Genomic DNA, 27,187 nt, shown 5'->3' with positions numbered 1-27,187 from the left:
GAATCATCAGGAAAACTTTCTTAGAGTAAATTCAGAGGAAAACTCCTGTGGATAATACAAATTTCACTAAGTAATTGTTGTTCTCACGTAATAAGGAAATAGCCGCAGTCTTTGCATTTTTTCTGGAGGACTCTTACCGGGTTTGCACACTCTGCTTTTGAAAATGTCATGAGGATTTATAGAAGCAAACATGATTTCTGCTTGTATAACAAGTTAGGGAACAACAGACCCCGGTAAAAAAAACCCAAAAAAACACAACCTGAATTTTACAACTGTTTGTTTCTATAACTACGGAATAACAGCGATGAATACCAATAACATTTTGATGAGTTAAGGACTTTTAAAATTATATGCCCTGCATTTTTCACATTAGAGTTTAATACACTTCTGCCTAATCTGTGAAATCTGTATTGCCCACATACTTTGGCGGTGAGTTCAGCCGCGGGACCTTCGCCCAGCGAACGGTCAGCTAAATTATAATGTCATGCTGTCTCGGGCAGGCAAAGCTGCTGCTACGATGGGGTGGAGGAGCGCCAAGCTCGCAGCAACTCCCCAGATCCCTTCTGCACATCTTATTAGTGACTGGGGTGACTCCACCCTGTGCCCCCCCCAACACAGCGATCATGATATCACCCCAACCTCGAGACGGGGCAGCCGGTGATTTCAACCCTCGGTTATGAAGACAACAAGCGACAAAGTGCACGGCAAGGCTGCTCTCTGCTTCGCATTTTTAACTCTTGTTCTCACTTGTGAAATGGCTTGGCGGTATTAACAAACGTTAACAAGTCTGGCTATCCCGTCCGACCCAGCGCCGTGCTGCAAGCAAGGGAAAGCCAATATTCATAGAAGAAATTCTCAGTAGAAAAATAATCGATGCGAGTTACTCTCCTTCCTTCAGAAAGAGTAAAAGGACACTGAAACAGGTTTTCAGCGTGGGGATGATAGGTTTCATTGGGATTTATTTATTCACTCATCAGAAGACTAACTTAGGATGACAATTATCTGTTATTATTTCATTGGAGCGCATGCTTTTATCAAATCCATACACCAGCTCATGCTGAAACAGAACAAACAAACCAAAAAAGCAAAGCGTGTTGCTTATTTTTCCTCCCCTTGTTTTATGTAGAAAGAGGGCTTTCTTCCCTAAAAGCAGACAAGCAAGGGAAGAGTTAAGGCTTAAAAAAAAAAAAAAGAAGAAAAAGTATATCAGTATCTTTGCCTAGCTCAAAGGATTTCCACTGATTCCTCTACAGACTTCAAAGCCTCACAGTTTGGCATTTGGACTGGTTTGAATTAAAGCTCAGTTCTCCACTGTGAGTTTCCAAGTTCATGGTGAAAATGCCTGCTGCTTCTGGAGTTCATTATGGCCAATTTTCTTATCTTTTCTTCATCTTAGGTTTGATCCCCAGCAAATGCAACGTGGCATTCGATGGGGTGGAATAACAAGGTGCTGCCTTGAAGGCATGCATTGTCTCAAGGGGCTAACGCAAGAAAAGAATTAAAAAAAACGATATATGACCCATTCCCTTCACTTTCTAACTCTCAGGGGACTATAAATTGCAAACTTCAAAGCATTATTTTACATTAAAATCAATAGAAAGATTCAGGGGGAAAAAATGTTTTTCAAAGAAGCTGGTTAAGATTTAAAAAGGTCACTTGATAATGTATTATCATGACCAAACTTGGCATAAGATTAAAAAAAAGCTTCCAATTTAACTTACTGACTGAAGGTGTGCACATGGGGCAGACTACGGGAGGTGCTACCTAGGAGGACGAGTCACACCATCCCTCGGCTTCCCAAAACCCTGCCGAAATAAGGGCTTGTGACTAGCTCCAAAGTATGTTCCCCAAATAGCGGCAATCTCCGGACAAAAAGACACCAGTGCTTATTAAGGAATGGCTGGCAAAGGCCTTACTGTGCAGACTGAGCAATTTTCCAGGAGCCTTGTAACTCAATTAATATTTAATAGTAAGTGTATCACTCTATCATGAGCTACAGGTTCTCTTTATAATGAAGAGATCAGTCTTGTTGACTGCTGGGATAAACAGACTTCCCCTTTGGAGGGAAGTGCTGCTTTCCTGTAACAGGAATAAAACAGCGAGACAAATGACAGTTATTTGACTCGATGTTATTTTAAATTGTATACATTCTTTGAAGGCTTTTTAATGGCAGGCTGAAGAGGAAAAGCTCTTTTTGCTCGGTATAACCGAATACAAATACGCGCACAGGGAAGAACAGAAAATAACGCTCCCAGATTTAATGCTCTTCCATGAAGGTGATATTCCATCTGCGTGTCGCCAGAAATTCGCATCCTGGTTTTTGGCAAGTGTGTGTCTCCCTGAATTTATGCGGGTTGGTTGCCAGAAGCGCGCTAAATCTGGTTTGAGGACAGAAAGCCACTTCAATCCATAATTGTTAAAAAAGATGCCAGCTGGAGAGAAAGGATGGATCCCTGGCATGGGGGAGGCAGGGGAGGGAACAGGACAGTCTCTAAGAAAAATAGAGCCTATATATCGAGCAGGTCAGAGAATTATATTCGTTCTCCTGGAAAGAGTATCAGAAAGGAAAGTGTGGTCTCACACTGGCCTCTCTTCACTACTGCATTACTTTCAAGTTCTCTACCCAGAGATCTGCCTTGGTTTCACCTTGTTATTGTGTTGCTTCCACAGTTAATTTTAATACCTTCCTTTCCGTGTTCTCTGCAGCTCTGGAAGGCAAACGCATCACTCCAGGCTTGCAGCCAGACCCCAAAACACCACTGACGTACAATCACCCTGCTGGGGTATTTCAGCTGCTCAGAGCAGCAAGGGGATGTCCCACCCATACTCTTGCTATGCTCCTGTAGCAACACTGCTCAGAGAGATCACAACCTGGGTGCGCATGACCGCAGATCAGCTAATGTGTGTTTTGTTTCATGCATCTCTTTTGACGATGCTGATATGAGGGGGTAAGTAAGGATCAGCTCAAACAATTCCCTGCAGATAGCTCCCTGTGATCCTCAGGTATCACGTGCTTCTGCGAGCATGACAGTAAGACCAGCAGGACACGACCAAGTGGCTTCATCCCCTGTTCCATTTGGAGACCCAAATGATGCCAGATTTTTAGGAGCATACCTGAGTACGCTTGTACGACCCAACACGGTGGTTTTACTGGCTTTACACTATTACTGCTAATCAAGGAGGATATCCCAGCAACACATTAATTCAACTCCACAGCTTTGCTTACCTTCATTCACACTCTGACAGTGAGTGATGAGTAACCCTTATTTAAGAGATGGTTGTACTTTTATTCATAACACACAACATGCTGCTTCTGAGGAGAAACCAGAACCCAGTAAGAAAAGCACAAACCCAACAGTTCGGTCGTTGCAATTTCCAGTTGGTTGGAACAGGCACATTCAATATCTTGGGTGAATAATAGTAACATTGAAAGCTTATCAAAACAAGCCCACGTCCCTTTGCTAGGTACAATTGGGAGTAAGCTGTGAGCAGAATTCTTACAGGGCAGAGACTGCATGGCCAACTCGCCCAGAAGTGGGGTACTGTCGCCTGCAGCACAGTAATGATGTCTAAAGCCTTGCGGCAGCTGCACTCCCAAGTTCCAGCTCGTGATGACTAGTTAAAAAGTTTTCCTGGGTTCCTCTCCCCACCCAGGTGGGTTTACCCACAGAAATACTCACCCCAAAGAGGTAAAAAGATTTTTAGCCAAAACCAGAAAAGATTATTTGTATCCGTTGACATTTTACATTCATGCATCGATCAGTGCTGAGCAGCAAGCATGTCAATCCCTTAATGTCACAGGCACGCCTTTATGGCCAGAAATATCCTATTTACTTGATCCAGCTTTCTTTTTATTATGGTAGTCAAAAAGTAATCACAACTAGATGTAAATCTCATATTTCTAAACTTATCAAGAGAAACTCAAGATTAAGGAGGACTGCACGAGGAAAAAGAAACCCAATTTAAGTGAAAAATGTTTGTAAGAGGAAACGTCAATATTACCTGAAAGCAGTTAAGTATTCTGTATCTCCCATCGGTGGATCAAGGCCACCAGTAAAGGCCATGTTAACATTGAAACCAACTCCTGCTCCTGTGCCAACCTGAAAAAGGGAGATGATGCTCTTAATTACACATATGGCAACAGCTACCTGTGGCAAGACACCACTGCTGTCTTAATATTCCTCCAGCTGAATATGGATTTTGATTCAAGAGCTCAATGGTAGTGAGGTTAATTTTTCCCTCTAAAGGAACCTGGTCCCCAAAACAAGAGTGAAAATAAAGCTCCTCCATGCTCTGATCTTTATGGGAGCTGCGGACCAGCAGTACTTGACTGCTGCTCACCCAAAAATCCGCCTCCTTATCAACTGGATCCTCTTCTTCTGCAGGAGACTGTGTTACATGCGATACTTTTCCTTAATTTGCTTTCAGCTTCATTCAGAAGCTTATTTTAAATTTCATTACAGTTGCAACTGGGGGAAAACCCCCACAGTTTTAATCAGAGCGAGCTCCCCCTCTGCTGGGGAAAAACATGATGCACAGAGATTTTCACTGCTTGAGGGACACGTGGGTGGTAAATGCAAGTACCTGCCCACCCTTGCATCTACTGCAGACGTTCCCATCTGCACTGACTGCAAATACCTGAGAAAGGGGAAAACTGAAAAATAAACCAGAAGTTTCTAATAATTTGTTTTCCAAGAAGCAGGGCCATGTTTTCCCCATCCATATTGAAACCCCAGAGCCTGCGTTCAGTCCTTTCCTCAAGCAGGGACCTCTCAGGTGCCTGAGCACGGTGGCCATGAGCTCAGGCTGTGGGTCCCTAGGGACAGCAAGGGGGCTGGGCAGTAGCTGCTGACACCGACCACCAGCAGCTCCCCACAGGGTTCCGAGCATGCAGTTTGGATTTTGCAGGTGTTTTTTTTTTAAGGTCTCTGCATATGAATAGAAAAAATGTTAAGTTGAAAATTAATGTCTTAGAGAATATACAAGTCAGATAATTCAGGATAAATAAAGCTGCAGGGCTCCTGTTGCACATTATTCCTTGAATCAGTGCTAATACTGCTGGCGAAAAAACCCACCGTGGATGGATGAACCCCCTGTGGTATTTAACCATCTGTGGCTTTAATTGTATTTATTTTGTACTCTTTGCTTCATTCACTCTGGAATGACACATCTCAAAATTACTGTAAATGGTTAAATACAGAGCGGATGGTATAGCCTAGTGTTTCCTTACAACACTAGATATTTTGTAAACCAGATTACTAGGTTATTAAAAGGTCAGCAAAAAAGTAGGTCTGAGGCCTTTGCATATCCTGAAGCAGAAATTAAGCCTGATGCAAGGGGCTGCTGTACATTCACTGCAACGGTAGTACACAAACAGGGTACTGAAGCAGTATCATGGCACATTTGAGTTTCTTTAAAAATGGAAATGAAAACATTAATGTTTGCTGAATCCGAGAATGTAAAATTGACAGGGTAAGAACTCTAGGATTTTCAGGTGTAATCTGAAGTGCCCTGGAATACACAAAACTAAGTATTCCATATAATTTCCCTTTGATAAATCACTCTGGAAGGACAATTATTTCCTGCTAGCCTAGTGGGAAAGGAAGGATGCAATGGATGTAGGAGCATCCATCCAGAGTTCAGGGAGAAAGGTCTCCCAGCTTCAACGGCTGAGCCCTTCTGCTGCAGGCTGCAAGAACGCCACCAGGAACCGGTGGATCTGGTCCAGCAGCATCAGTGACCAGTGCTTAAATCCCACATTGGAGCTGTGCAATGTGAACGCAGCAGTGGCAGCGAGCGACGCCTCAGCAGGGCCAGGAGACGGAGAGATGGACAGGCTCCAAGGCCATGGCAGGAAACCTGAGTGCTGGTGGCACAGCCACAGACAGCCTGTTCCTCCTGCATCTAAGAAACAACTTATGCCTGTAATCCTGAAAAGTACACAGAGTGCTGGGACAGCTGGCAAAGGGTCCCTCTGGAACAGGTTGTCCTGTAAGGGTTGGAGAGCCTAATTGCATTGACTCATTCTCTCCTCATTAGCCAAGGCGCGTGCTTTCCAGCTCGCAGGGCAGGACACAATGCCCATGGCTGTTAGGACTTGGACAAGAAGGCACGGAACGCACAAACCCGAGCGATGTGTTCCCAAAGGGGCACTAACAAGCACGAGCGTGGGAGCGGTGGCAGGAGCTTCTCTCCAAGCCTTGCTTGGCAGAGGGTCCCTGAGATTTTGGGGGGCACCTGAATCCCAGCCCCGAGCAGGTTCTATCAGACATAGACAGATGCTGTGTCAGTGCTAGCACCCTTACCTCGTCAGGAGCACCGCTGCCTGGAAAGAAGTTCCCATCATCATAGCGATGTAGTGAAATATAAAGAACATTAGGATCATTGTAGAAAGCTTGCTGAGTACCATTCCCGTGGTGAACATCCTTTGGGGACAGAGATTACATGAGGGAGGTTAGCACCTTGGTAAAAATGCAGATGAAAGCCATCAACTTGGGATTCAGAGGGGTTTTCTTTGCTGTTGTGCTTCATTTTCCGCACTTCTCTGATGTGGCTGAAGTAGTTTATAGCAAATCAAACCTGCTTTGCACTGGCTTCAGATTAGACTCCTTGTTTAACACACGGGATAAATGGGGGTAAACACAGTCCCAAGTGTATATCAAAACTGAGGACAGGATTAATTTACTGGGATGGAGAGAATTGGATTCATACCCTATCTTGCAGGACAGAGAGACTATATTAGTTACCCCAGATTTGCATCTTTAATCAGTTTGCAGGGTGACCACTGATACAAGTGTCCAGCAAAGCTGTACTGGACCCAAAAAGGTTAAACAACATAAACCCACGACCCAGATCTCCTATTGCATTGCTGCTTGGTGAAGAAATGCAGCCTGCAACCGGACAGGTATTAAAAATGCCCCTTTGTGACATGAAAGACAGTTGGTGGGAAGTCAGGAAGAGGATGTCCATCTGATAGGTCAAAAAGACAAATACATCAATTTTAACTTGCAGGTCTAGTCCATGGGAGACCTGTGGCAATTAATCAAAACTCCTGGCTGCCACCCAGCAACTCAAATGCCTTCTCAGCCACATAAAGAAATTTCTAAATCTATTAAAAAACCCCAAACTAATACAACTATCAGCCACATTTTAAAATCTATACATCACCACAGCAAAATCCCAAACAAGCTCTTTCTCAACTCCGCTACGCTGTCTGAAGAGAATTCCACTGTCTCATTCCAATTTAGAGATCACTTTTGACTGCCTGCCTACTCGCACAGAGGCTGTGCTGGCCCAGAAGCGGGACACCGAGACCATCCAGACCAATGGTCAAGCCATGTAACCTGTCCTCAGATCTCAAAAGGAAAGGTGGGATGGACCAGTTAATGTTCCAACTTTCAGAAAAAAATAAAAGCCCACCACGGTCTGCAGTTACCCATCCCTGAGACTGCATGACGGGTTTGTTTTAGAAAGCAACTACTTTTAATTACAACTTCATTCTGAAAACTATGGGCACTGTGAAAATTCTTTCTTTTATTAAAACAGTTCAACGAAAAACCTCAAACTTTAAAAACCAAATTTTGGCTTGCAGACCACAGGCAACAATTTTTTTCACCAAATTACAAAGTCAGGGTTACCCTTGCAAGAAAAAAAAAACCAAAAAACCAACCACAACAGAAAAATGTCTACCTGCTCTCCTGAGGGGTAAGAACTGGCAATTACTCACCCAGTCCACTATAAGGATTTTGCTAACGTTCAGCCTTTGCTGGAGCAGCTTGGCTGCAATTGCCACGGAGTTGAAATAGCAGAAACCCCTGGAGGTGATGAGAAGGGGGAGACAAGAGGAAAAGGAGAGGTGTTAATTATAGGTTTCCTTGGTCCCAATGCATCTGTTACCTAGATATAACACAGTAGGAAAAAAATTCTTCTGCTCTCACTTTTCTTTTCTCCCTGGAATTGCACGTGTGCTCAGAGACACAAAATAGCCACACAGCAGCAGGTGTCCTGCGATCTCTCTGGAAATGGGGAACATTTCACACTTGCCCATGCCTGCTGCAATGAGATGCTGCTCGGTGCCAGCTGCCCAGGGGACCTCCAGCGCTGCACGCGAGGGAAGCGGACAAGAGCAGATGGGGAGAGGACGTGGCAAGAAGGAAAGGAAGGGAAAGGACCTGGGGTCAGAGCACTATAGTGCATTGGTGGGGAGGGAGTGGACATGCCCAGAGAGGCCTCAAAACGCTGGGTCAAGGGGAATTCAACAGCAAGCACTCATCTCCCGCCAAAGAGTGCCGAAGGACCCAAGACACAAAACTTCAGCACACATTAAGCCAGATACACAAAGGCAACACGATTTATGCACAGGGCCCTGATCTGAAAACAGTCTGATGGCAAAACCCCTGCTATATTAAACCCATGCAAGATGCCCAACTTCAGCTTTTGCTTTGTGAAGCCTTCCCACTCTGAGACACTCCTAATCCAGTGTTGTCACCCCAAGACACAGTTATGTTTGCTATTACTACTATTAGTTGCGTACCCTTGCTTTCCTCACATTGGAAGAGCCATCAGCATTTAATTTAAAACAATTCACAAGAGTAAAGCAAATAAAAGCATCAGTGCTTTTTCAAAGCATGACTGTAACATTGGTTCTTGCTAAAAAAAATACCCACCCCGACACAACTGAGCAGAAGTTTGCCCTCTTCCACAGAATTAGTGGGAGCGCTGAATATAACACTGTCCAGCACATCAATCAGCAAGGAATTCTGCAATGATAACCTAACAAACTACCTCTCTGATGTCCAGCTGCCGATCACACAACAGATGAACACTGATGCAAGTTAATAAAGCACATACGCATACTTACATGGGTGTGCTCTCTTCTGCGTGGTGACCCGGAGGCCGAACAACAGCAAATCCATTCTAGACAGAAAAAATAAGAAAAGGAAAAAGTGAGACAGAAGGGAAGGATTATCACACAAAGACGGATGTAGAGTTTGCAGCCAGAAGCATTAATTCTGCTTTGGAACTATGTAGTTGTTCTCGATGGTTTTCTCGCAAGACCATAGCAGTGGATGATGCTCTCCCTCATTTTGGAGTGGGGAAAAAAAGTCCACATGAATTTCATGGGAACTGGTTGGTACTGCATTTCCTTCCATAGAGGGGGAAAAAAAAATTCCTTATGAAGTTACTGAAACAGCAAACGGGCTGGCCCAGCTGAAGGCAACAGCAAGACCCTCAGATAACACTGGAATAGTGATTTCATTTGCTGCTCTGGTTTCTTTCTTCCTTTTAATCGGTGCGTAAGAACATTCACCAGGAGTCTGTTGTTCACTTGCTGATATCCTTAAAGATTTTTATGACTAAAGCCAGATGGTGCCATTAAAATGAAGCTAACTGGACCTCCTGCATAACACAGCCCTGAGCAGAGTCCTGTACAGAGCCTCTATCAAAGCCAAGTGTTATTTTCATACCAACCTTCAGTTCTCCTGTGGCTACTTTGAAAACGAGCTCAATGACACAGCCCACAGCCAGGCGAGCGGCACCAGACGAGTGAACTTCGTTCCAAATTGTGTCACTGTCGACCTAATGGAGACACACAGCAACCACATTTAGGAGCAACACGGACAGCCAGCAAACAGACCTATGTTTTACAAAGAAAGTTACTCATATGTATTGAATACATAAAGGCATTAACTGCATTAAGTTTAAAAGCATTACATTGCAGACCTGATCTTGGCAGTACTGGGGCTGGGACCCTACCATGACTGTAACATCACCACTACCGAGTGTCCATCCAACCAAATGATGCTTGAGATGACTGTTTGCAACAGCTCTGCAATGCTAAAGGGTCAGTGCCTTAACAGAGGAGCAAATTCAGCATCTCCAGCACTGCAAATTTGCATGTGTCTCCTACCAACATCACAGTATCAGTATATCTTTTAATTGCTGGAGGAAACTGATCCCAGATGAAACAAAAAAGGTTTACAAAATCATTCAACGATTCTATAAAATAAAACACAATAAAGAAGGATTTCTAACAATGGGCATTTAAAAGATGCCTGCCCAGGACTAGCAGGGTAAGGTTACGTGGACAGCAGCTTCCCTGGGGAGCCATAAGATCAACTCTGTCTCATCAAAGCTAACAGCAGACCTTCAACATCTAGCTGCTGACTACAGGCATTTATTTCAATGCTCAATATTTGACAGGACCACCATCCTCTATATTTTCTCCCTGAAAATGTGCAAATACGCCAAAGGCAAGGCAAGGCACTCTGCAAACATCCCCACGTTGTTATTATATGAGGTCACGTCCTAATTTAAACAAAAAGTGAGAAGCGTTGGCATTTACCACACTCATCCCAACAACTGTACGAAGACAAGATTAGTTTGCAGACATGTGATGAAATGCCTGTTCCTTTTTTTTACTGCCACTCAGCTGCGACTCTGCAGAGAGCAGAGGGGGAAGGACAGCTCCCGAGGGGCTGCTTCCAGCCTGAAGCTCTGGATCTCCTCCGCTGCACCCCCGGCCGTCCTGCATGCAGTGATGAAAGCAAAGCTTGTTTGCTTCTTGCCAGTCACAGCCTTTGCAAAAGCCAGATTGCTGGGACTGTCCCATGTCAAGGCCAGCTCAGCTGCCTGGGAACAGCATAGGATAAATGTAACGTTTCGCAGTGTGAAGGATCAGCTATTTTTCACATATTACTTTGCTGAGCCTATTTATAGAAACAATGGCAAAGAAGAAGGAAAGAAAGAGCTACTTGCTTTGTCTGGCACCCAGTCTGCTCACTGAGCTGCGGGGAGATGCAAGTGACCCCACAGGAGATTGATCCACCTCCTTCATGGCTGTGCTAAGGCCAGTGGAGATGGTGCCAGGTCCATTATCAGGGACAGCTTCTGGCAGCATCTGTCCCGAGGATGCTTTTGAAGTTACAGTAAACCAAGAAGCATTTGGAGAATACCAAAAAGCCATGTCCATGCGGTAATGCTGCCAATATGTGCACCGTTTCAGACTCTGCAGAAAGCCACTGCACCGGTGGTAAAGCCTTACAGTGACTATTTGGGGTACAAGGGCTCCCCCAGGCCCCCATAAATTTGAGCAGTAACATGGGAACAGAAGCACGATGGGGTCTGAGTTATGCACAGCTCCAGGAGTCCTGGGTCATTACTGCACACATGCAGGAGAAGGGACTGATCTGACCACATCCCTCCAAAAGCCCCTAGCAAGGCAGGAAGATGGCCAAGATGCTGCTTCTCCCCACTGACCAGCACGTTAAGTTTCTGTGGGGGTCTGTCTTTGGGCTCTCATTGGCAGTTCTGTAAAAACATTATGGGATGGTCACGCTGCTTTGCAGTCAGGATGGCACTGCTACATTCCCTCAGGGGATCCAGCAGTCTTCATCCCCAGATCCTCTCCCACCAGTATCTGTGAGTGGGAGACACTCATGGTTTATACAACACAAAACATCTATTTGCCTTTTGCCAAGTGCTGACCACCTCAGTGCCCTCGGTCTCGCTGCTCAAGCGCAGTCTGGGCTGAGTGTGTCTAACCTATCTTTCTTGGTCTTGAAAAAAAAAATGCCACAGGACACCAGCAGCTAAAAGCTTCCCTCTCTGCCTGGCCGCAGCAAGTACCAGGCCCCTTCCACGGATACAGAATTACAGAGGGCCACCTTCATTCACCATGAGGCACCGGAGGAATGGAAATACAAACCCCCAGAATTCACATATCCTAAGCACGGCTTTACCTAAGGGTTCCACAGACCCTCGGACCCCCTGCGATGTCTGATCGTGCCAGCCCTCTCCATAAAGCATGCAGAAATCACTGGTGCCTGAGCCAAGTACCGCCACGTTCAGGCCCTTTGATGCCTGCAGAAACCAGGCTTGTGTTGGCAGCGTTTCAAGAAGAATGAGGAGGGCAAGACAGAATGCTTTTAAAGAGTTGTTATTTCTGCAGAAAGAAGTTAAGTACTTTGAAAAAGGCATTCCACCTGTGATTTTGAAGCTAATTTCATGCCCCCACACTCAGCTCCCCAGCAGGAGGAGGACCGGGGTCCAGAGATGTTTGCTGCCGCCCGCAAGCTCTCCACTGCTCCATCCCATGTGCAAACATCTCCAAGATAAGGATTTAACACCCAGGCACCTTCCCCAGAACGGATGTCTGGAGACCACTGGGCCCTACTCCAAGGCAGCACTTCATCATCTGTAACTCTAAGTGTTTGAACAGTCCCACTGAAGCCATCAGTGCTCTGCAGCAGAGGGGCGTAGGCCCTGCCATGGTGGAAAATGTTATTAATGTGGCCCTGAGCTGGACTGCTCTCCAGCTCTGAAGCTGCTGCTGTTTGGTGCATGGGCTGCTGTTGACCCCGCCATCATTCCTGAATTCTGAAGTTCATTACAGGGGAGACGCTATTTGGCTTTCCCTGCCTCTGAGCTCTTTGATGTAGCTGCCATCACAGGAGTTGTTGCTGGGACAGCACATCAAGCCTTACCATCTGGAAGGACTTTATGGAGAGAGGAAGCATATTTCTTGCCTTTTGTTGATCCATCAGCGTGTATTTCTCTTTTTTTCTCCCGAGCTGGAGGATACAACTGCGTCAGAGATACTGAGTCTTCCACATCTGCCGCTGTTGGATGAAGAGCGGTTGTCCTGCTCAGCTCTTGAGAATAATATTAATGCCTGTCTCTTTTTTCTTGAGAATAATATTAATGCCTTGCTCATTCCAATAAAGAAGCTGCTGTTTCTGTTAGGTGAGCCCGTAGGAGAGGGCTCCTTTAGAGGTGGGGAGAGGGAATTCGGTGCCTAAGACCTGCCGCAGGCTCTTAACTGTCGCAGCATGTACTGTTATTAGAAAATGATGAGGGAATGCAGAAACGGAAGGGTCAACAGGTTGATGCAGGCTGTCTTTTATGAGGAATGTCTAAGATGTTTCAGTGTCAAACCCAAAACAGTTGTCTTTCCTTGTAAACTTGAAATCTTTATCGATATACACAGTGAGGTTCCTGCTCGCACTCTACTAATGTGTTAGTATACTCTACTAATGTGCAGGTCTTTCCAAATGAAATGAGTGTTGTACAAAAAGTTTCATTATTCTGATCTTTTCTTTAGCTGAATAACTACACAGATAAGAAATAAAGCACAGGGACAGGGCTGAGACAAGCTGTACCGCAGCTCCAGACCCTGCAAAGCAAAGGGAGCGAAGGAGTTCCACTTTTCCCTCATCACTGCTCATCATCATGCTTAGGTGACAGCAGCACACAGTCTGTGCTGCCAGCCAGCTGGTCTTACCTAACCGTATCTCCTGCTACTCTAAAGCACTGATTAAATAACCATGCTCACATTTTGTTCTTCTAAGACTTGCTAATTAGTATTTTCTCATTTCCATTCCATGGAAGTCCTTTTCGTTGTCTCTGCTTTGCAATAATGTACTTTGCTTGTACAGGTAAAGACTTTTATACACTCTAATCAAGACCTTACAACCAAAAATAGTGTAACGTATTCAGGAAAAGATCAAAACCATTAAAAACCACTTTTTAAAGACAGAGATCTTCAGACGTTTTTAGAACGAGCACAGAAAAAGAAAATACTACACACGAAAGAACACAAAGTTACTAGCGATCCTCAGATCGAGTCTTTGAGTGTTTTGAAGAATTTGGATGCAAGTATGCTGGAACAATTTTGCAGATTTTCAAAGCTTGAACTCCTTTCTCCAAAATCTTCTAATTATCCTGGATGAGGTAACCCTCCGGTGCATAGAAGTCATACATTAAGAAAATAATGTGCTGCAGAGAAGTGAAGGTAACATCCTAAGTAAAAATACTCTTTATGGCACTTGCAGATGCTGCTGAAGATCAGCAGGAATAAATTACTGTTGCTTAAATCAGAGCTCACATCTGTTGATATAAGTGCTTCTGTGCTTTCTTCTTTTCCTGCCACAGTCAGATGATTGCAGATGGGAGAGGTTTGTTAGCGGCAGCTATGGTGATGTGAAGGCTTCTTTGTATAAAGCAAATTAGGAAAAAAAAATAATAAAAATGACAAGAGTTTCCAAGCACCGGGGAAAAAATTTACGCTTTTTCTCATTGATTGCAAATCACTGTGACTTAGTTGTTAAGAGAGAGATCGAAAGGTGTTAGTTGATGAAGTGATTTGCTCAAAACTTCTTCCTGCTTCTTCACTCTAACTCCCTTTGTCTCGCTGGCTGGTAAGAACAACTCACAGTTACCCAAGTGCCTGACATCATCCTTCATCCCGGCGCTTAACAGCTCTTCAGGGGCTTTGCCTCCCTAAGCCGCCCTACATTGCCTTTCAGATCCATCTATTCTTTTAAGCTACATCACATCCCTGATGGAAGAGAATTGCGTTTAATTATTTACAGAGAAATAACTCTCATTCAAGCTTTCCAGCCCATAATTTCGTGTGTCACCCTCAGCTCCTGAATTGTAAGCAAAAGCAATCATTCAGCTTTTACCTGCTCCAGGCCAGTCCCTCTCCTGCCCACCGGCATTATTTAGCATCCAACACTGAATTTCATGTGCTGCATTACTATTTAGTTTCTTGTTATCATGTCACCTTCTGTACTGCTTTGCAGGCAACTTTTGCTTTGATGACTCTAAATTTAATACCGTCAGCAAAGGACACTTGCTTATGAACCATCCCCTGTTTTGCAACTTTTCAGTGCCTCTGGGGGACTAACTCTGACCACTATTTCTAATCTTCTGACTGGTAATAAATCCAAGATAGAACCAGTCCCACCTTATTCTCCTAATTTTTGAAAAGTTGGTGGGGTTTCTTCTTTTCTTTTTTTCTTTCTTGCATCATATTTACTCCTTGAAAAGCATTTGGCAGACCAGTATCAAGCTTTCCAGGGAAAATTGTCCTTATGAAGCAGTCAGCCGGCTGGAATGCCATCCAGCGTCATGGTGAGCTGAATGCAAAAAGCCACGAAGCATCCTCTAGACTGCACTTATTATGTGACAGAGAAAATGAAACCTGTGCTGAAATAAATCCCTTCTCCTCCAAATCTGGGCTACAAACCACAGGTAGTTGAGATAATGTCCTACAGGTGCTCTGATCATCATGTGTACCTCATGTTCCTCCACCATCAGGAAATATTCACCAGTACGAAGTGACTGGAGCCTACACAAACTTCTTACAGCACCAGGGCTGCCTCTCTACAACCTTCTCAACTTGCAAGAAAAAGGTAAACCAGAGACTGATTACTGCTCAGCGATAAGTAATGTTCTGCTAACCTGGCAATCTTGAACAAGGGAGAGTCTAAATAAAACTTCATCACTCCAAAAAGCTGTATGGCCACCTTGCCGCTTGACAGTGGCCTGCGAAGCATCAGCAGAAAAACACCCCTTAAGCTCTCTTGCTAGAACAATTTGAAATAATTTCTTTATACCATAACAAGCACTCAATCTCCCAGCAGTATTCACATGCTGAAATTTCTCAGATTTACATTATACCTCACGCTAAAATTCTTTATAACTGGTGGTTTACCCCAGGCTCTGATTTTTTTAAAGTATTTTTTTCTGATTTCCTTGGAAAAAAAAAAATGATGACATGCATCTCGAAAATGTCTTGTCATCCTCTTCGGTGCAGAAAATAATTTGGTTTTCATCTGCTACTGCAAGGCGTGCTCTGTGGCCCCAGCTAAGATCCCACTATAGGGCTTCTTCCAACAGTTTCCCGTAGCAAATTAAATCAAGAGCAACTTGTCTCGCAGAACTGGCACGCTAACAAAGGCTGCAGTTTTCCGTCTATTTCTTCAATAAACATTACCACACTGCTAAGCCAGCTTTCTTGACAAACCTCACACTTTGAAAGACAGTAGAAAATTAGGTTGAAAGGACCTTGTGAGATGACCGTACGTCTCTCCTACCCCAAAGGAGATGGTCTATGCCTCAACCCCTCCAGAGCACGTACAAGTGCAAAGGACTTAATAAGCTATAGCCAATTGTTCTGTACCATAGCCTCATTTCCCCTACAAATGTACAGCTGGGCTGTAGGTATTAATTAGAAACGCACCCCAAAAACAGTGAAGACCATGTTTTCCTGCACCAGCCAAGAAGGCAGCAGAAATACGCAGTCAGCACTGTACCCCGAGGTAACTGGGGAAGGATAACCAAGCACAACAACAGAAAGCCATTTAAAAAAATAAATGAATAGATCCGACTATCATGTAGTTGTTACTAGTAAATTACTGGTTTTAAAAAGCTTTTCCTTGAAAACATGAAAATTATCTGTTAGGATTGCTAACACACTGTATGAAAGCCAGCAAACGTTTTATTTAATATTAAATGGTCTGTGGAGAGAACTGACCAGCAAGTTGCCTGCAAACGCTATCTTTATTACAAGCGTATTGATAATACCCACGCTGTGGCGTTTCCTGCCTTGATTTAGGATTTAATGCAAGACTTCTGGGACCGCGCTAGGCTCAGGCACTGTCTCTACTTGTTACCATTCAGACTTCATTTGCAAATGATAATTTTTGCTTTGAATGGCATGCCTGACTGCAGGGCAGAGTAAATCCAAACCTTTTCAACTCTAGCCAAAAATTTGCCATGAATTAGGAGACTGCAGCATATTTACAATACAAAATAAAATATCTCTACGAGTGCTCAGCAGTGGCGGTATGAATAAACGCCGATTATTCTTTTTTTTTTTTTTTTTTTTGATGGGATAATTTTCAAAGCAGCGATTTTGCAAAGACTCAGGAAGAAAACAATTTTGTTTCATTTCCATAACAGAATCCAGACCTCTAAATTCAACCTCACGAGCTACAATTATGCATAAGAACTACCACTGTGAATTTTCAAACACAATGCCTTTTATTGTCTCTTCTCATTCTTTTCCCTTCCTGTTCTCTGAGTTTTTCTGTACTGTCACCCTCCACAGAAACTTTAGAGCAGAAAGTCTGACTTGAAAGGAAAACTTTCAAGTTTTCAGGTTTCAAAGGAAAACAACACAAACCTTCAACACAAGGTATTTGGATGGTATTTGGATTTTTTTCAGCCTTATGGGAACAAACAACAACAAAAAATCTTCTTGTTATATGGACTCTTGACAGATGAAAACTAATGTTCAGCCTTTCCATGATGGATAGGGGGGTATTTTTCAGAATCCATCTGCGATTGTCCTGAAGCTCAAGAAACGAAAGATGCCAAATACTGAAAACTACAATTCCCTTGCGAGACGTTTCATTCGAGGACAGTAATGTAGCCCAGACACAAATGCAGCAAGTTACTATTTACAGGGACTTCCCAAGTATTGTCCTTCAATATCACAATTTTATTAATATGTTTTCCACCTGCACTAGGAGGCAGGCAGCTCTGAAGTACAAATACTGAAGATGAAACACCTACACAGCATGAGCAGCATGAAAAGCACATCTTGCTTTCTATGTAGAAAGCATTTTTGGATGCCAGGGTTGCTTTCAAATGTAGTAACCTCTAAGCCGTTAAACATCACTGCCTGGGAAATGAGGTTTCTCCTCCTAAAAGCCAGAGACGAAACATGCCTATGAATGTCACACACACTTCAGCTCTCCAAAACAGTTTAAAAATCTTCACGCTGCTTTTGAAGAAAGGCACGTGAGGCTGTCACTGCAATCCCGCACCCCAGGCAGACCCTGTTTATAAGTAACATCTGGTTGCAATTACCCACTTGATGGAATGCAAAGCAACAATTTTTGTTACCAATGGGACTGGGAGAACAAACAGGACATTATTTACACATTAAAGAGAGTACTCACCCCGACACCACCACAAGGAAGCCTGACAAACATCGACGTTAAAGAACCTGTAGGAAAATTGAAAAAAAAAAAAGAAAAAAAAAAAAAAAAAAGGGCCCTGTAAGTCAGAAAGTCAAAGTTCACCAGATTTTGGTCCAATTTTATGGCAATGCCGCAATCTTTCCAAACACAGCAACAGACTGGGGTTTTCTTGCAATTTCCAGAAAACACACAGCCAACCCTGCTACATACACAATGTACATGCTTGGGCTTGTTCAAAAGCCTTCCCAATATAAAAGCCTTCCATAAATCACTTATTTTTATACAAGAGTTTTTGTGCTGTCCTACATTTCAAGCAGTCATGCTGACTATAGATGATTGAGATGCTACCAACAAGTGCTCCGCATGTCTTCTCAGATGAACATTTTAATCCCTTTCAACCAAAGGAGGATAGGAAATCATAAAAAACACCCTAATTATCAGTCATCTGCAGTTACTAGAAGACTTTGGAGCGCATGAGCTTCGTAAAAGAGGAAGACAAAAAATAAACCAGTGGCAAGCAAAGAAAACGTGTTTTGACTGAAAAAGCAAAGCCAACATTAAGAATTTGAGAAAAATGGAGAAAACCATCTGCAGGGCTAATTTTGCATCTGTAAGAATTGTAACATCACTTTCTGGGCTTGCATATGAGCAAATTATCTCCCATTCAAAATTCTGCAGGTTTATAAACTATACTGAAACAAGAACACGCTGTCTCATATCCATCACCACCTTACGTGTATGACTTGTACGTGTGTCTATGCACCACAAGCAAATAGGGAGAAGGAAATATAGATGCTGCAAAAGATCTGGAGTACGCTGCCTAAGGTTCATTTGCTTGAGACCTATTGAAAATTAACAAAAGCTAATGGTGAAATAAACTGGGTTGAGTTTTTTTGTCCCCCACCAAAGCAGGTTCTTGTTCTGGTCATGCCTATACTGAAAGAATAAATTCCCTTAAAAGCTAACTACCAGTTTTGTAGAGTGTGAATTAGATGTGACAGCAGACAGACGTTACTGAGGGCCATGCTGGTGTCAAACGCATCGCAGACACATACGTTACCCCTGTGACTGAAAGCAGAGTTAATGCATCTGTATTATTAATCTGAGTGCACAGCGAGATTCACTCTTTGATTAGTTCCAAATGAAAGTTCTTAGATCATCCTGCTTCGGACCTCCTGTCACATCTTTCACTGCTAATCCACCCATTATTTTGATATTTATCTTCTTGACAACAATTTATGATTGCTTTCCACAAATTCAAAGCAGCCTTTTTTGCCTAAGTTTAAACTTGTTCAACAGGTTCCAAAGCTTTATACTGTCAAATGAGAACTTTTTCACCCTCAGACTTTTAAGGGCTTTAGCAACACTTCCAGGTAGAGCTGTGCAACCTGCCTTGAAGGCCACCACCTTCAAACCTGCCTGATAAAACACAGCAAAGCAAATCTTTGCGATGCTCAAGGCCCTCTGGGAAAAGTAACTTCAGCATCAGTGGTGGGCTTCCGTTGCAAGTCTCTCCTACATGTGTAAAGAAGAGCACTTTGAGAAAGGAGTAAGACCCAGAAGTGATGAGCTACAGCACAATTACAGAAGTAAACAGGAGAGCTACAATGACGCCTGCTTACAATTCTGAAAAACCTGAACTACTTACCCACTTCCCGCCTTCTCCCAAAGAACTGCCAGATGAAGGGACACCCCCTTTATCATTTCCAGAAGCTTAAAAGGAAACATCCCATGTTTTCATCCCTCAGCTTTATAAGTTCTTCCTTTTCAGCTGAGGTTTCTCATGCTTTTTTTTTTCCTCACAGACATATCAAAGGCAAAGAGCTTACACGGAGTGAGCCACCAGAGCCGTACACATATCAAGACACTCAGGTCTAACAAACTTACATTTGCATATGTGAACCTAACACAAAGCTTTGGTCTCAGACTTCAAACCTGCCATACGTTTACCCTCTAATATATTTAAAAGAACCCTACAAACCTGTTTTGTGAATTTTAAACCCTTTTAAACTCTCAAGAGGAGGGGATGGCTGAAGAGGGGGCTGCTTACAGGCTTGTTCACCTCTATACACCACTGCACACGCTGTGGTTCTTCAGGTAGGTTTCCCCCAACACAGCAGTGGCTGTTACCCTTGCTCGGGTCCAGCACTGTGGAACCCATCAAGTTAAGAAACTGGGTTTAGGGCCAGCATCGCCCTTCCTGCCCTGCTCCCAAAGGAGAACTTCTCCCTGGGTGTGATGCAGCCTTCCCAGCCAGGCTCACCCCTCTTGTCAGTTTGACTCACTGTGTGCTGTCCCCTCCGGACCCTCGGCTGCCAAGCCACCAACCTAATTTTTCCTGCCTGGTGTGAAGACTGGCAGCCATGCTGCACAGTGAAGCCGTCTGCTCTTCCTCCAAGCTTGGTGGCACAAGTGTCAGCGCCAGCTGTGGCCTATGCACCATGTGCAACGGGAGGACAGCCGGGCAGCGGGAAGAGGCAGTCTGCTGCCGTCTGGGCAAGGATGGTCATGCAAGCTAGCAGCGAGTCCTACTGCTAGCAGCTTAAGGTTGAAATGGTGCCACGTGGGTTTAGGAAACAAGGTCTAAGCTCAGCTAAGAGCTACTGGAAAGCTCTGCCTACTGGAGCTCCTAGGGACCTGACCTTCTATCTATGGCTGCAGCACTTTGACAGCTTGGTCTTCTTTGCAAATAACACCCAAACAGGCAATATTTTGCACTGGGATACCCTTAGGTGTTAGAATTATTTCTCTTCACTATAAAAATAAACTTGATCTCTACAAAATGAGTGATTAAAGACACAGGGGGCACACAGCGAAACCACAGAAGTACTTAGGCAGAAAGACTGCCTCCTTCCTCAGGTTCTCTAAATAAACCATCAGGAATGGTTCAGCAAAACCTGGGTATCCCCAAATCCAGTTCTAACCAAATAAACTATCTCCAAATGTATCTGCGGGATTATTGATACAGATTGTACTGAGCATCAAAGAGGGAGTAGAAAAGTACTTCGAGAGGATCTGACCTTTGAATGAGCCGAAAACACTCAGTGTTATCACAGTCCACCCTAAAAGCGTAACTTGCAAGGGGTATCTCCAACAGGAGAGGGGTTCGGGTGACCTACTGCCCGCTCAGCCCCTCCATGGAGATGATGACCATTGCCACAGGCACGGTGCTAACCCTGCCTGCTCCAGGCTGGTGAGGCCAACGGCTCAGATGCTGAAAGACTGCCTGGATCCCACCACAGCGGACGGTGAGGACACATGTCCTCACACACCTTCCGTGCTATGGTTCACAAATTTGCAAAGAAATCAGTCAGTGTGAAGATGGTGCAACTGCAAACAAGGAACCTTCTCAGATCCACCAGGGAAGATTTACATGCTGTTTCTTTGGACTGGTGGATATGCCTTACGCAAGGTGAGAGTTTTACACTACCAAGGATATGACATCATAAATTCTTTAAACTTCATATACAAATTGCGCTATCATTCAGCCAGAAGTGTCTACTTTTCATTTCTCAGGGTTTTAAAGAGGTGGTAAGTTAGCTATAAACACAGTGCTAATTGCATGTTTGAACAACTGGCTAATAGCTTTCCTCTTTGGGGATCTAATGTACATAGTGAGTATGTTGCAAAATCTTTCCAGCTCTTTTGCTGTGACTACTACATCATGCAGGCCATCAAGTTAATCCTCTTTTTATATCATTCAAAGTCAAGCTAATCCCAAAATAAATATTCTCAACTTCTAGGTTCCAGAACTGTCTGTTTGCTGATCCCCATGTGAGAACTTCCAAAACTGCCCCTCCAGTCTATCACTGACTGCTGCGAAAAGGCAACAAGTAAAGGGAGATGATGACATCTCCACAAAGGTAAGGTGCCAAAATCAATGCGGTTTGGTTGCTGTGGGGCGGGCTGGTCATCTGAAAAACTGTTCTCTAGATTTTTTGCAGGGAAAATGTCTATGTTTTATGACAGACACAGACCTGTTTCAGGAAGATCCAGTCTCCAGTGAAAGGGACAAACAATCTTACTCCAAATTGAAAAAAAAATAATGTAAGACTATCTAAGAGGCCCCTGCATATCTCTTGCAGATTATCCATACAAAACTGACGGCTATTTGTTGGTGTCTATGCAGCTGGTTGGTGCTGCAGATCCAGGTCCCTGGTAAGGTGTGCCAGTTCCTACCTAGCAATGGATAACTTTCTAAAATGCAGAGAAGAGTAGCCAAGGATAAAACAAAGTGTTTGAATTACCTTTCCTCCTCAGGGAAAGCTCTTTAGGTTTTGAAGACATAAAAGAAAGGAAGCTTTAGCTATCGAGGTTTTAGGGATCTACCTGAACAAAGGGTGACAGATGTATCTTGTGCTGCTCCCAAGCAGACACTGAATGGAGGTGGGAAGAATCTTCTTGGGCATTGCCTGGGGCTGAGGATGGAGGGAGTCCTGCATCGCACCTCATACCGCTACTGCTAAAGTGACTGCCAGTCAAGGCTAGCGGGAAGGAAGGGGACCCCCCACCCCCCAGGGAACAATACCTAGAAGTTTCTTGCTGTCCAGTTTCTGTCTGTTCAGAGGGTTTGTGCCATACAGCAGCGTATGGGCTTCCGAGTGAACTGTCTGCAGCTCTTCTAGAGTTGCTTTTCTTCCACGAATGCACTGAAAGATGAAAGAAAAGGAGTGATGAAGTCACTGATTAACTGCTTAACTCATTAAAGAACTTTTCTTTTTCCTTAGCAACTCACAAAGACAGTAACCAAAAAGCTAAAATGAGTTCCTATGCAGCAAAATTAATTGTAAGACAGATTTTGGGTTAATCCCTTATTCAAAATACTAGTTTCACATATAAATTAATCTTTAGATCTATTTATGTTTTGTTTTGTTTTAAAAATACTTACCACAGAGTATATGCTAAATTACACAAGCATTGCTCAACTACTGAATACTCAGGATCTCAGTTATAAGCCATTACAAATTATCTGGTGAAAATGCGTCCCTCCAAACCACCTCCAACAATCCCACCATGATTACTAAGCTAACCTAAAAACTTCTCCCAAACACAGCGCTTTCCAAACTAAACGAACCTTCAAGAAATCAAGGGTCAGTTACAAACTCTCTGCTCTAAAACTCATCTTGGAAATCCCACACGATTCAATCTGTTGCACATTGTTTTCTTATATGATGATGCAGGTGGAGCTGGAAGTACTGTAGCCAATATGCTCAACCCTGATTTTTTTACCAGCTGAAACTCAGGAAAGGCAGATGCACACTAAAGCCAAAACCCTGGCTTCACTGAAGATCATGGCAAAGCTTTTGCTGATGTCAGCAGGACCCAATTTCATATTTCACAAATTGTCATAGGGGTCCAGCACACCTCTGAGGTTTCTTTTGTTGCCATCACGCATTTGCAATGGAAAATATTTGTAAGAACAAAGTGCTACATGGAGGTGCTAAATCTTGGGCAAACAAGGACCATGTCATGGCCTCTTGCAGAGGAGGGAGTGCTCCCCAGCAGGCAGATGGTGCCATGGGTTATCAGGTACACCAAGCTCTGACAGCAGAAAAAACACCTCACCTTTTTAACTGGGAGCTTGCAACTGCCTCCAAAATGTTGGCAGGGGAAATACACAGCGAGCCAAGAAGTGCTGAGGTTGGGGGTAAGTCAAGAGGTGGCCATGACGGAGGGTAAGGAGTTATTCAGAAATGAGGATTGCTTTGCTTCAGAAACATGTGTGCACTCCCCCTGCCCCAAGAAAGTATTTCATATGGCTTGGAACTACTTCACAATTTTTTGTTGCCATTTGGACTAAAACACTCTAAAAGGAGTTGTCACTTTGGGGGGGGGGGGGGGGGGGCGCTGCTTCCTACAGGATTATTCCCCTCTACAACAGTAATACTAAAATATAAATAGTTAACAGCAAAACGTTGGAAGGCTCTGGAAGACTCTTCTAGAGGTCCCATGGTCACCCAGAACTTGAGCCTCAGCAACAAGCATCCCGCTGTGCAGCCCACGTAGGATCGCACACATCTCCTACACAGCCTTCACCCTGGCTTCGTCAAAGCCAGTTGCTTTTTTAAGACTTCCACATCCCCGGAGAAGCAGAGTTTCTAATAAGAACTATAAAAAAAGTATAGCTTAAAGGGGAAAAAAGAAATCACACTCCTCAAAAGAACAGACTTTCAAATGGAAAACTTGTTCTGAAGAGAAGGTCAGACTGTGCCTCTTGCTCCTGAGAGCTGCTGCCGTTCGGAAGCACTGCCGTGCGCTGCTTACTCTGCAGGAGAGTGCCGGAGACAAGATGCTTCAAAGGCACTGGCACTTCCAGCCAAGCAGTGCCTGCTTCCACACCGCGCTGCCATCGCGGGCTGCAGCCTGGCCCAGCCACAGCACCCCGGGCTGGAGCACGCTGGGCGCACGGGGGCTCCAGGACCTCCGCCTCTGAAGCACGAGCCACAGAACAAACTGGATGGATTTTTTCGGTCTCCAGTCTTCAGCGTAAGCCCCCATCACGTGTTGCAAAGTGCACAGGAAACACTTTGTAAAACCGTTTGAGGCACAAGGCATCAGGCATCAAAGCACGGCAGGAGTGCTCATGCACTGCCTCTTCTAATTTTGGCATTTCTGCTCTCCAGTTCCTCTTTCATTTTCTCCATGCTCTGCTCCACCACCTAGGTTTCCTCAGGTTAATGACAAGGCAAAAATGCAGCATCCCATTAAAGAGGCAATAATCACAAAAATGCTAGACCCAGAAGAGACAGAAATATCTGGCAAATCCCCCTTGAACTTTTATCCTGTCTTCCTTTTTTGTTCAGGGTAAGCCTGCCTCAGTCCCTCCTTACATGCTTTTGCAGCTTCCCTCTAACCCATATGCCAACTCTTTTCCTTTGAACAAGATGTACTGACCCATTTTCAGCTGCTACATTTAGTGGACGTACAGAAATAGCATTTTGTATTTCTTGGCGTTATGTGAAGACACGAGGAGAACGGCAGCCCGCCGCGATGACGCGCCAGCTCCTCCGTGGATGCAAACAGCTTCAGCTCCCCAGGACGGGGAAGGGCTGCTCCCATTTAAAGTAGGTGGCTCTACCAAGACCATCCGAGCTCTGTGCTTCTTGCGAGGGTTATCAATACCACCCTCCCCTCCACGTGACACCCATAACCAAATAGAAACTATGAGCGGATGAAGAACTTCCAGCTCTGCTGCAAGCAAAACACATTCAAGAAAAAAACCCTACTACTTACTGGGACAAATATATAACCACAAACGCTACAGCAAACGTTGCCTAGGTAGAAAGGATTATGCTCAAGAGGCTCTTGCACCTTTCTCATCTGCCGGCTCAGGCACCACAAGCTTTCTCCTTGGCTCTAACACAAAGACGCCAAGAAAATAAATCCCCCCACAAATAAAGCTGGAGTAAAAAACCATATTCCTCACTCCTGTTTCCAGACCTGTCACAAGTTTTATCTCAGTCTACAGCTCAGCCTGCGATCCACACTCCTAATTTGAGCAGTTCCTTGCTTTCTAAGAGCTCGTAAGTCCTGATACTCTTATCTTTGAGGCTTTGCATTGCCTATTGAGCTTGCTTACACCTTATTACACTCCCCCTCCTCAACCTCTTTCCAGGCTGCTAAACCCCAGCTTTTCAGCTCAGAAGTAGGCTTCTTAACCCCAGTGAACTAGTTGGCTCTTTACCCTGTGTCCTTTGTGCTCCTTCCTGCACAAAACCCAACCTTTGCCTCACCACGTCACCACCCCTCTCCCAGTGCCTGACACACATCCTTCTGGACATCCATTTCCTTGGAGCCAGCTTTTCCTTTGCATTTCAAAGAAAAGAAAACCCCCACTAGTCTCGTAGTTTACAATTTATTCACCACTTCACCCTATGATGCTTCAACAGGAGAGGAGATGAATCTTGAGCGACAGCCAGCCAGATCTTGCCCCAACCGTGGCCCCCAAAAATGCCCCAGAGGCCAAGAAAACAGCTACAAAGCTTCTCTCCAGACACTGACTTCCCAGGCACCACTGCCAGCGCCTCCCACACGGCCTGGGTGCTTCGCCATGGGAAACCCTGGGCAAGCAGCAGCTCTCCAGAGGCTTCACCCGCCCAGACCTGTCCTGCCCTCCAACCGGACACCCATCCGACGCTGTGCCAGGAAAACGGCGGACACGGCTCTGCTCTTAGAGATGGCCAAGCCCTGGCTCTGATTTTTCATGTCAGTCCTCCGCAGCTGCGATTAACCTTCAGCTAACAGACCTCATGCTTTCAACAACACAGGACTGCTGCCAAGATGTGCTTGGAGACGGACCCTGGTTGAGGAACTCATTCTTCCTCATCCTGGTCGAGCAGCCCGGGGATTTGATTACCTCTGAAACACACAGCAAAACCTATCGATTTCCTCTCGCTCTTGATGAAGGCTGGAGGATTACACTATACCATGGATTGTGGGTTTTCGTTTAGGGGGCAGAATCTTTTATTGAGATTGCCTCAATTAGTGTAATTGTTACTTCTGAATGCTGCATGTACACCAGAGTAATTGTTGCATTTTATAAAGCTAACTTAATTAAACAAGCAATACTCTAAACCACTGCTGTCATTAAGTCTGGACAACTGCTTTCGCTCCAAAGGGTCATCCTTAAACTTGTGCAACTCTGCCAGACTCTTACCTATCACACCGCAAATCTGGCACATATTTTCCCCTCAGCTGGACGTAAAGCGGTTTTTGGACGACTTTAGTAAATACATATCTGTTTCACTGCTGAAAAATGAGAGGCGGGGGGAGAAGTGATGTGGTATTTTCTGTTCTAAAAATATTTGTGCCCCTTCTGGTTCACTTCTCTTGCCTCCAAGAGAAATGGTAGGAACCCAGCACTTGGCAGGTTGTCTAGGAGCCTCTCGGCTGCCTGTTGAAAACAGGTTTTCACTTAGTTTGTTTCTGAAATTTCAAAGCAAGCATTTGTTTGCATGCATGATAAAAATATTTATCTGTGAGTCCTTTTCTGGCTTGGGGCATGTGTGCAACAGAAACACCAAAAGAACATTTCCAGGAGACAGACACCCAGAACTGTTTGAGCTTGCATGAGAAAGCAGAGCTGGGATTTATTTTCAGCATGCAGTTGCGGGGTGAACGAGAGCTGTTAAACTCTTTCTGGAAGAGGACAGGGATCCAGTGGAGTCCTGTCTAATCCCACACAGTGTGTACGGGATTATTTACTACGCAGGGTGCTGTGTTTCTAATCTGTGTCAAGCAACTACTTGCAAGCAACAGAATCAAACTATAACCACACCCGGACCACAGCAAAGGAAAGGGAAACATGAGGATAAGGAAATGTCAAAGTTCAAACTGTCCTTTTACAAATATGAGTTGTAAGAAAACGGATTAAACTACATGATCACAAACAATTTTCACATCAGGCCCTTGGG

General features: G+C 44.4%; 1 protein-coding gene across 14 annotated transcripts in view; it reads right to left on the bottom strand.

The window, feature by feature from the left end:
- HDAC4 (histone deacetylase 4) overlaps positions 1-27,187 on the bottom strand; it is a 267,202-nt gene that overhangs the window by 21,748 nt on the left and 218,267 nt on the right. For all 14 annotated transcript variants that reach the window (XM_056348110.1, XM_056348107.1, XM_056348108.1 and 11 more), the window contains 7 exons: positions 22,303-22,423; positions 17,754-17,800; positions 9,472-9,579; positions 8,861-8,916; positions 7,727-7,814; positions 6,306-6,425; positions 4,003-4,100 (listed from right to left, as the gene is read on the bottom strand). In XM_056348110.1, coding sequence (XP_056204085.1) covers positions 4,003-4,100; positions 6,306-6,425; positions 7,727-7,814; positions 8,861-8,916; positions 9,472-9,579; positions 17,754-17,800; positions 22,303-22,423 — 638 coding nt within the window. The remainder of the gene's footprint in view (positions 1-4,002; positions 4,101-6,305; positions 6,426-7,726; positions 7,815-8,860; positions 8,917-9,471; positions 9,580-17,753; positions 17,801-22,302; positions 22,424-27,187) is intronic.

Source organism: Falco biarmicus, chromosome 8 (assembly GCF_023638135.1).
Source record: "Falco biarmicus isolate bFalBia1 chromosome 8, bFalBia1.pri, whole genome shotgun sequence".
Classification (NCBI taxonomy): domain Eukaryota; kingdom Metazoa; phylum Chordata; class Aves; order Falconiformes; family Falconidae; genus Falco; species Falco biarmicus.
Note: the sequence above shows the minus strand (reverse complement) of the source record. Positions and strands in the feature narration are given on the sequence as shown.